Source organism: Austrofundulus limnaeus, unplaced genomic scaffold (genome assembly GCF_001266775.1).
Source record: "Austrofundulus limnaeus strain Quisiro unplaced genomic scaffold, Austrofundulus_limnaeus-1.0 Scaffold111, whole genome shotgun sequence".
NCBI lineage: Eukaryota > Metazoa > Chordata > Actinopteri > Cyprinodontiformes > Rivulidae > Austrofundulus > Austrofundulus limnaeus.
The window spans coordinates 197510-208133 of NW_013952513.1; the positions used below are offsets into that span (position 1 = coordinate 197510).

Here is a 10624-nt window from a genome sequence, read left to right on the forward strand (position 1 = left end):
CTTCTGAGTTTTGGTGCATTTGTGCGTGCGGGGGGTCATTATGTTACCACTATGTGGTGTCTAGTTTATTTACAAAATATCAAGAGAATAAACTGTTGTCATATTAGTGTTGTGATATAAGTGTTCTGCAGGAGTAATAGGTGAAGAACAGGAAGTTTGTGTTTTAAATGCAGATCCGTACCTCCTCCTGTCTCTCCACCTGCTGACGAGTGATTGTCTCTGTGTGTTTAATGTGGATGTAATCTCTCTTCATCTGCTCCAGCAGCGTTGCTTTCATGAAGAACTGTCAGGAGAAACAGAACCAATTTTACTGAAGACGTCTGCAGAGAAACAAACATAGAACAGATGGAACCTTAGAGGATAAACCCCTGAAATGAGCGAGCTCAACATGGTACCTTATATTTGTCCGATTCATTTTTGGAATGCAGGAACTGTTTGCTCATTTCTTGGCTGAGGATGGAAACTGGGTTGTCCAGCTGGAATACACAAACAAATTTCATACTTCAAACAGTGACTTCACAATAAGATCAGGACAAATGAAGCCACCTCAAAACACAAAGAAACATAAAGAACACACACTGTTATAAGTTACCTGGATGTTAAAATGGTCCAGAATGGCTGTTAATTCTTCCTTCTTGTTTGACACAATTTGACCTAAAAAAGAAGATTACAAAATAACTGACTGGTGATAAATCTGAGCTAGATAAGTGTTGGTCATTACTTGTACTCTATATCTGTAAAACCAACAGTGTAAAACTGCTTTTATGTAGATTAGGGTGGCTCAGCTGTGGCAGCCTACATGGATGGGGTTAATGTAAAAGTACATCCCCTAATAGCTTTCTGACAGCTTCATTCACAGAGGTGTAAAGTAACAAATTACACTTAATTGAAATGTTGATCATTCACACTTCACAGGAGTAAGTATTTTTCAGCCAACGTTTTACTTTTACTCGACTAGACTTGTGTTATTGATGTTATAGTAGCAGTGTTTGTAGTTGTAGGAGTATGGACCGTGTGGATCAATGTCATCGAACATAGAATAATTTTAGAATAGAATAATAATTTTCCACCTATCTGAGAATGCATGTGTTCCACCCTAACATAAAAACCTTTCCTCATCCTCAGTTTACAGGCCTACAGTCGTAAATTCCAGCCAGTCAGATGCCTCTGACCATTTTACCATAGTAACGAGGACCCTAGACCTAAGACCACCTTCCTTATCTGACTGTGATCTTCTCTGGAATTTGATTCTGTGTCCCTGACATTCTGTGGAAATCTGAATGAACGACAACAGAACTGATAATAATTATTCTTACTTCATTCTTTATTGTTGTGTATATGTCATATTATTTCATGATTTTAAATGTGATTGTTTATTCACTGATGTCTCATTTGACTTCTTTATTGTAGCAGTTGAAGGTGGAAAAGAACAGAATAGAAACAGCCTTTATTGCCCCGCCGAGGAGAAATTCAGGTGTAACAGCAGCAGCAGATATATAGATTCACATAACAATAGCAATAGAAATAATAGAATAAAATAATCACGTCATGTCAGACACATGATCCAAGGGGTGTGTGAGTCAAGTCAAGCCAGTTTCCAACAATGTACATAATGTGCATGTGTAATGAGCAACAAAGACTCTACATGTGGTTTTGCTGTTAAAATCATGTTAGACATCCAGCAAAGTACTTGCAATGTTGATTAGTTGTATTGAAGTAACTTTGGGTGGATGAGAGGATTAGAAAGTTAGATTTCAAAGCTTACACTTTTGGTTTCTTTTAAGTTAAAATATTTCTTGGTATTTTTTCAGAAAGAGAAGAAAAGAAAAGTCTTTCTCTCGTTGGTTAGTTCATCTAAACATGGTCCCTATTGCAGGACCAAGTCATAAAACTGTCTGAATCTGTTATCATAAATGCTACTTGTAGTTTTGCTCCACTGTCAGTCTTCTCTCAGTTTCCCTCTTGCTCTCAATCATGCTGAAGTTCTTCTTGAGTCTCAACAGAGTCTTGTTGGGTCTCGAGTTTGGTTCTGAAAATAATGCTCTCCCAAAATTCTCTAAGAAAAAAAGAAATGTTCTCCCATTGAATAGAACAGAACCAAAGCAAATGAAAAGATAATCCTAATGAACACTCCAGATGCAGGCCGCATCTGCAGATTCTTCAGCCTGCTTTTATGGGAGTTACCTTTTTTAAAGTGACTGAATTTTGTTTTATCGAACTGATATTTTAATATTATATTTTCTCTTCATCTGAGAAATAATGCACATGAACTGTGCTCCTTTTGAAAGCATCTTTTCCTACCAGGATGGTGCAAACTAGACAGCTGACCTGTCTTCAACTTGAATCTGCCGCCATGGGAGGACCAGGTGACTGACCATCTGATCACCGGATCACTGATGATCCTCCGATGGTCCTCTACTTCCGCGGCTAAACAGCTCCTTTGCCAGAAGATCGAAGACGCCATGGCAAGGCGTCCCAATCTGCTGCTCCTGCCTGGTCACTGGAGGGTCAGCAATTATGCTCAGCAGATCCTGGTTGAGCATCTGAACGCCCACCCTCCCACTCCTTCTGTGTTTCCTGGGCCGGCTGCTGAGGTGCTTGAGCCTTCGCTGCCTGAGCTGGCTGTTTTGGCTCTTGAGTCATCTGAGTCTGCTGAATCTGTTACTGAGTCTTCTGAGTTGGCGTTTCCAGTAGTTCCTGAGTTGGTGAGTCGTGGGTTGTCGCCCATCGCCTCTTCATCGCCTCTGTTGCCTGTGTTCGCCATCGTGGACACTCTGGCTCCTCCAATCTCCGCCAGCTCTTCATCTGCTCCCACCTCCTCCCGTGGCTCTTCGTCTGCTCCCGCCTCCTCCCGTGGCTCTTCGTCTGCTCCCGCCTCCTCCCGTGGCTCTTCGTCTGCTCCCGCCTCCTCCTGTGGCTCTTCGTCTGCTCCCGCCTACTCCCGTGGCTCTTCGTCTGCTCCCGCCTACTCCCGTGGCTCAACATCTGTTGCTGTTTCTGCCAGACCTCCTGTCTCTACTGGGTCACGTACTGGATGGTTTCCTGGCCATCCCCCTGGACTTTTGTGTGTGTTTTGTCCTGAGTTCCCCTGTGTTGTGTCCGTGTTCCTCGAGTCCCGTACCTCTCCCTTTTTTGACGTCGGGAGCCGTCGTTCTAGTGTTTCTCTGTTCCCCTGTGTATCTCTTCCCTGTTGTCGTGCCTCCAGCCCCACCCATGCACACCTGTTTCCTCTTGTGCCTCCTCAGGTGTTTCCCATTGTCTCTCATTAGTTCACCTTTATATTCTGTGTCCTGTGTTCAGTCTTTGTCCATTCATTGTGCTGTCAACCCCAGCTTGTGTGGTGTCCTCCGTGTTCCTCGTGCCTACTCCTGCTGAGACTTATTGTGAGTTTTTGCTGCCACGTCAGCCCTCTTTTGTTTATTTAATGAAGCCTTTTTGTTCCTTTTTGGATTTTTGCCTTCACCCTGGGTCATTCTGCACACCACCTGATATCCAGATTGTCATCAGCGTAAAGATCAAAAGCCAACTTCTCTGACGGTATGGGAGTGTTAGTACCCATAGCTTGGATAACTTGCACATCTGTGAAGGCACCATTGTTACAGGTTTTGGAGCAACATATGCTGCCATCAAAGTCTTTTTCAGGGACATTCTGCTTATTTCAGCAAGACAATGTCAAGCCACATTCTTCACCCGTTCCAGCAGCGTGGCTTTGTAGTTGTCAAGGTCAAGTTGAAGATGAACCCAAAAAGCAGGTGGATACAAGAAACTCAGAAAAATAAAAACTTATTTATCAAATAAACCAAAACCTGTCAAGGCAGCAAAAAACTTAGTCTGGGAGGCACAAGGAAACACAGGGAGACAGAGGACCAAGACGATGGACAAAAACCATACCATGAACAAGTGAGGATGTGGAGAAATAAGACCAGATTTATACAGACAGAAGGAGAAAGTGGAATGAGCAACAGCTGAGGGAGGACTGATTACAAGGACTGACAGGTGAGTGTGGTTAACAGGGAAAATGACAGGTAAACAGACTGAGGTAGAATGAGAAGTGATGACACAAAGGGAACACAAGAGAGAGACAGAAAACAAGACACAGATCCCTACCGTAGTAAAAGAGTGTGTACGAGTTTGGCCTGCCTGCAGTCCAGACCTGTCTCACACTGAAAATGTGTGGCGCATTATGAAGAGCAAACTACAACAACAGAGACCCCGGACTGTTGACCAACTGAAGCTGCACAACAATATTAGGAAAAAGTCCACATAAATATTTTCAACAATTAGTGTCCTCAGTTCCCAAACACTTGTTAAAAGGAAAGGTGACATAACACGCTGGTAAACATGACCCTGTCCATGGTCTTTTGGAACGTGTTGCGGCATCAAATTTAAAATGAGTGAAGATTTGCAAAAACAATAAATTTAATTTGTTCCAACTTTAATTATCTTGTCATTGTAGTATATTCAAATGAATATGGGTTGAAAATTTGTAAATCATCATTTTCTGTTTTTTGTTTTGTATTGTACATAGGGATGGGTACCTTTGACGTTTGAATCGATTCGGTACCAATATCTGGTACCTGGGAATCGATACCGGTGCTTAATGGTACCAATTTTCGATACTTTGTGTGTGTTGTTTTTCAATAATAAACTTTTATTAATTTTCTTTATTTAACATATTTCTCAATATATAAAATTAACAAATATCAAGACAACATCCAACTCTTTGTATTGTAACATCAGTTGTTTAACTTATTTCTTTAAGGTGAAAACTGTTGAAAACAACAAGACTGTTTTGTCTTATTGCACAAATTAAAATCCAGCTCCACATATTTCTATTGATGTTATTTCCCCGCTAGAAAAATGTGTGATGGAGGTCCATGGAAGACAAATAAGTTTAAATCAAATAAGTAAAAGAGAATTGAGTTAAAATAAATAAAAGTTATTCAAGCAACGTTTTGAGCATCCAAAACGAGCCCAACCCTTCAAGCTAGCTGCTTGTGATCTTTCAGGTCAGACGAGGTCAGACTGTCAGGAAGCGCCTCTGTTGTTTTCCTCTGTCGGTCTCTGTTTAATGGTGGACGAAATAAAGAAAGTGATGGTACTTTATTTACTTTGAGCAAGCAAGCGTCGTGCTCACAAGATAATTAATCCACCAGATAATTCAGAGGCGGTCTGTTCGACGAGTTTTACTCCAGGAGCTGCGAGGCTCACACTTTCAAGCTACGTTCAGACGGAGCTCTGTTTACTGAACCAGCGGCTGCTGACGTCATTACTCTCTTGTGTGATGCTACGTTCAGGACAAGCATGGAAAACTCACAACTCTTATGCCAAACAGGTCGCAATGATGTGTTTAGGTACCGAAACATGGTACCGTTTGATGTTACGTGAATAGTTTTTCGGTAGTACCGACAGAATTCGGTCTGTACATCAAAAAGTATCAAATTCGGTACCCATTCCCAATTGTACAACATCCCAACTTCATAGGAATTAAGGTTTTATTTATATAGAGCCAAGTCAAAACAAACATTATCAGTGGGCACTGTACAAAAAAACAATTAAGTCAGTCTAATTTTGCTAACATGACAAACAAGCAAACACACACACAGACACAAGCAAAAACATTTTTGCCTTTGATAGCAATATTTGATGTATAAACTTAGCACAAAAAGTAAGGAAATTTGTGTTTGGTAGATTATTTCTTTGATGTAGCAATTCTTCTTGGCAATAAACCTTTTAAATTTGAAAGGCATGGCACTTTAAATTTTAAATGGTGTCACGTTTGTAAGGAACATGCATTTCTAGGATGAACAGTAGAGTGGATTATGTAGGTTTCGCATGTGAAAAATTTGCTAAATCTTCTCTGTCATAGCCAAACAGCTTATTATGTTGATTATTGACACTTGTTTTGAGCTTCTGGTAATCAGGTGCCCAGTATAAGATTTATTGCCAAGAAGCATTCTTAGAACATATAAATAATTTACCAAATACTGCCAAGTATACAGTATAAAAAATGTAGCTCAATCTAAACTTAGAAGAATAAATAGTTGCTACATTTCAGCAGCTCAGTTTCATTTCAGGAAATAATGAGTTTAACGGAACACTTACTGTGAAGAGATTCATCAGACGCTTGGTATAAATTAGAAATATCTATGAGGTTAAACTGTAGGAACAAAAATAAAACCTAAACTAGACTTAGATTTCCCTACTGAGTGCTTTTGGTAAATCTAAAATGTTTTAAACTAGGGTCTACCATCTGAGGAATCTCACCAGATTTGTTCTTCAACTTGTAGATCCGGGATCCATCACTGAAGATGCGTTGCTCCACAGAGATGTAGTCCCCGTAAAGTCCCTTTTTGAAGGCGTCTGGTCCTTTGTTTCTTAACTTGACGGTTATATCTGCAGAACTAAACAGCAGAAAAGCAGAACAATGCAGCATTGTTTCACAGCTGGAGTCTGACGTTCAACTAACAGAAATACAGAAGTGTGTCCCCTAAAGATTGTTCTGAAACACACTGAAGAAATTGGTAAAAGTAAAACAAGCAGAACAGTCAGAAGCTAGAAGAAGCTGATCACTTGTTACAAGCTAGAAAAAGTGAAACACTAGCTAAAACGAGTAAAATTATGTGATCTAAAAACTAAAATTAGCAAAAGTAACTACAAACTAAAGCTAGAAGGTAAAGCTAAATGACAGAAAACTAGCTAAAAGTAAAATAAAGCTAGTTTAAAACTGAAGGTAGTAAAACAATCACTAGAAGTATATACCATAGCTAAAAGCTACAATTAGAAAAAATACTAGGAAAAAAGCAGCAAAACTTAGCTAAAAGCTTTACATTGCAAAAGGCCAAGTAGAAGCTAAAGGCAGCAAAACCTAGTTAACAGGTTAATGCATCTAAAGATTATCTTGAAGCTAAAACAAGTAAAAAGCTGTTAAATGCTGAAGGAAAAAATGAGTAAATGTCTGGCTAAAAAGGTTAAATATGTTAAAGTGGAAAAAAAATCTAGCTTAAAAAGAAATATAACACAAGGATAGCTAAAAGCTTAAACAAATCAACGCCAACCGTTGTGGATGTGTCACCTGTCATCATTCAGTACCAACATATAAAGAAGCTAAATCTTTCAGACCAATCAGCTTAACATCTTTCTTGCTGAAGGGAATGGAGATGTTAATAGATCGGCATGTAAGGGATGGTGTTTTAATGCTATCACCTTTAAGTCCTAAACAACATGCATATCACGCAGGTCTTTCTGCAGAAATAGCCTTGTATGATGTTGTTTTGAGAATAGAACGCAGTCTGGCATGTGGACAATATGCGCTTGGCTGCTTTTTGGACATACAAGGGGCATTTGACAATGTACCCGTAGAAGCTATAGAAAGAGCACTTGCCAGCAAAGGTGTGGATGAGACAACTACAAATTGGTTCATTTTCATGCTTTGGACAAGGAAGGCATCTTCAACACTGGGGGACTGTTCGATAAACCGTAAACCTCAGATGGGACTGTTCACCGGGAGGAGTAATCTTGCCCCTGTGTTGGTTCCTGGTTGTCAACAGCTTACTAAATGAGTTGAATGGATCCATACACAAGGGTATGCAGATGACTTGGTCATACTTATAGAAGGCTTCTGCCTGGGTACTTTATGTAACCTGATGTAAAGGGGACTAAACATAGTATCCAGAGGTTGCCGCGAGCAGGAACTTTCTGTCAACCCGAACAAGACAGAATTGTTTTTTTTTTCTCATAAGAAGTCAAGGAAAGTTTACTCACCTCCAAAGTAGGAGAGTGTAGAACCCTCTCTGTCAGAGTCAGTTAAGTTCTTGGGTGTCTATCTAGACAGGAAGTTTAACTGGAAAAGACATGTAAATGAAAAGTGTAAGAAGGCAGCAATGTGCCTACACCAGTGCCGTAGAATTGCAGGTAGTCGTTGGTGTGCTACCCCAAAGGTTATCAGATGGATCTACACAGCCATAGTCCACTCCATACTATGCTATGCTGCTTTAGTGTTGTGGGTTCGAGTCCAAGTTGGGGTGGTAAGAGTGATGCTCACCCATGTGCAACGAATGGCRTGCCTGAGCATCACAGGTTCCATCAGAACAACACCCACGGCAGCCATGGAAGTCCTACTGGACCTGGCTCCATTAGATCTACATATCTTAGGGGAGGCCGCATCCAGTGCAGTAAGGCTATGCCAGTCTGGTAGGTGGAAAAGCCTATCTGACTCACAGCGCACTAGAATCTGGGACTGGGCAGTTGCTGCTGTTCCAGTAACTGCAGGACCTGGAGACAGAATGGTCAAAAAATATACAATTTTGAGCCAAGTTTTAAGACAGAGATAGAAGACAGGTCTGTCTGGATTAGCCTCTCTATGACGGACATATCTCCCAGTCATTTCTACTGTTTTACAGATGGATCCCTTCTGAAGGGGCCAGTAGGTGCAGGGGTGCTGATTTTGCACAACCATAGTAAGAGAGAGCATAAATACCCACTAGGTTGTTTTGCAACTGTATCTCAAGCTGAGATCATTCCACCAGTGGCATCTCTCAAAGACCTTCAGTGTACACAGAAAGAAATATTCATCCTAACAGATAGCCAAGCTGCTATTAAAGTTCTCTGAGGGCCACACTTTATGTCATTACTGGCTTGGGAGTGTGCCAAAGCAGTCAACCAACTGGGGAGAGATAACAGTGTTACTGTTGAATGGGTACCAGGACATACTGGCATTTATTGTAACGAGAGAGCTGACTACCTCACAAAAGCTGGCAGTCAGGCTCACTTCAAAGAACCAGAGCCTGTTGTAGATACTGTACCTCAACAACAGTCTGTAGGACTGCCCTACAGGCCTGGATTTGACATCAACACTCAATCCGCTGGAGGGAGCTGACGGACTGTAGACAGGCATGGGAACTGATGAACAGCCCAAATCTAAGGTTTGGGAAAGTTCTCATCTCCCTGTCAAGGAAAACTCTAAGTACACTGGTTGTACTTAGAGTACACTGGCCACAAAATGGTGATGGGACTCCATGACAATAGTCTGTGTAATGCCTGTGACATTGAATTAGAGACCTCTTTGCACTACTTAGGCCACTGCCTGGCTCTGAGTGGTCAAAGGAAAATAATTCTTGGGGACTCCTTTATGGATCCTGAGAAGCTCAGAACACTGAGTGTTTCTAACCTTGTGTCCTTCATCCGAGGGATGAGAAGGTTTGAATAAAGACCTTATAAATAAATAAATAAATAAAGATCTTTTTGCGGAGAGCAATGGGCCCACTTAGAAGGCCTCCGCTCACATGGATTTTATATCCATCCCCACTCACCATAACCATAACTACCATTCAGTAGTGACCAACTGTTAGCAGTTTTGATGGAATCATCACAGACCTTCATTATTTAAATAACTTCATAAGGAGAACAGACCAACGGATGGACAAATGGACAGACCGACTGACACAGACCGACGAACGGACAAACAAATGGGGGGCTAAAGTGATCTTGTCAAACTACAACACCAACATGTTGAGCAGCTTCCTGATGGTGCACACAAAATTTGGTGCAGATTTGGTGCATGTATGTGGGATTTAGAGCTAACTGTGTGCAAACGGCGAGGCATCAGCATTCACCACTCTGCCACACCCACACCACACCACCAGTCAGTGTGGAGAGAAGCATGCAGCATGAAGTCTGCATGTTCAAAGCTGTATGCAGGGATCTAGACTAACTTTTTGCACCGGTCGCACCGGTGCGCCTAACATTTTTCCTTAGGTGCACCAGTACAAAAGTCAGGTGCACTAGGGCTGCACAATATTAGGAAAACCTGCGATGTGCGATAACCGTGCTTAATATTGCGATGATGATATGATTTGTGATAAATGAACAAATATATATAAGCATGTAGTGTTGATGTATTTCTGCTTTGCGTTCAAAGCCAAGAAAACAACCTAAAAAAACTAATCATTTCCATTCCAGCCTGAATTTTCTTTTTAAATAAGAAGAGATCCATTCAGTTGACCAAATACATAAAGGACTTCATTCGACTGGTGAAATGCTTCAAGCTTCCATCTGAATGACAAAATTCATAAATGCAAAGTTTTGAGTCAACCATGTATTGCAGTTTATGCAGTTGTTGTGATATGCATATTACACAGTCTATTATTGCGATAACAATAAATTTTCGATATATTGTGCAGCCCTAAGGTGCACCCAAATTTGCAAACACATCACATTTAACATCGATGTTTTAATGGTTCACTTTTTTAAAAATCATTGTCCATTAAAGCAATATTAACTTACAAATAATTTAACAATCCAGCAAAAATAAAGTTCTATATTTGAACCAGAATTGTAGACATATAACTTACTGAAAAGTAATTTTAAAGTGATTCTATGACCTGAAATTCAAACTTAAACATTAAGATAAATAAAATGAAAGAAATTCTACATTTTAAGTACAAATGTTTAAAAGTTGAACATTTTATAAACATCTTAAACATTTCATGGTTAAATGTCTTTTAGACTACACCTGCCCCTCAGATGGACAACTCCTGTAGTTTGGCCTTCAGGATCTTTGGCCTTGTTTAAACCAGAAAGATGAACAGAGAATTATGATTAATAGCAGAAATATTACTAATAT

The 10624-nt window shown here is 40.4% G+C and overlaps 1 protein-coding gene across 1 annotated transcript in view; it reads right to left on the bottom strand.

Moving 5' to 3' along the window:
- The window catches only part of LOC106521543 (structural maintenance of chromosomes protein 6), a gene marked incomplete at its 3' end in the record, with an annotated part of 65483 nt that overhangs the window by 24928 nt on the left and 29931 nt on the right, over positions 1-10624 (bottom strand). Inside the window, 4 exon segments of the mRNA XM_014014170.1 lie at positions 182-283; positions 396-476; positions 593-654; positions 6268-6404. Of these exon segments, the coding sequence (XP_013869624.1) occupies positions 182-283; positions 396-476; positions 593-654; positions 6268-6404 (382 nt within the window).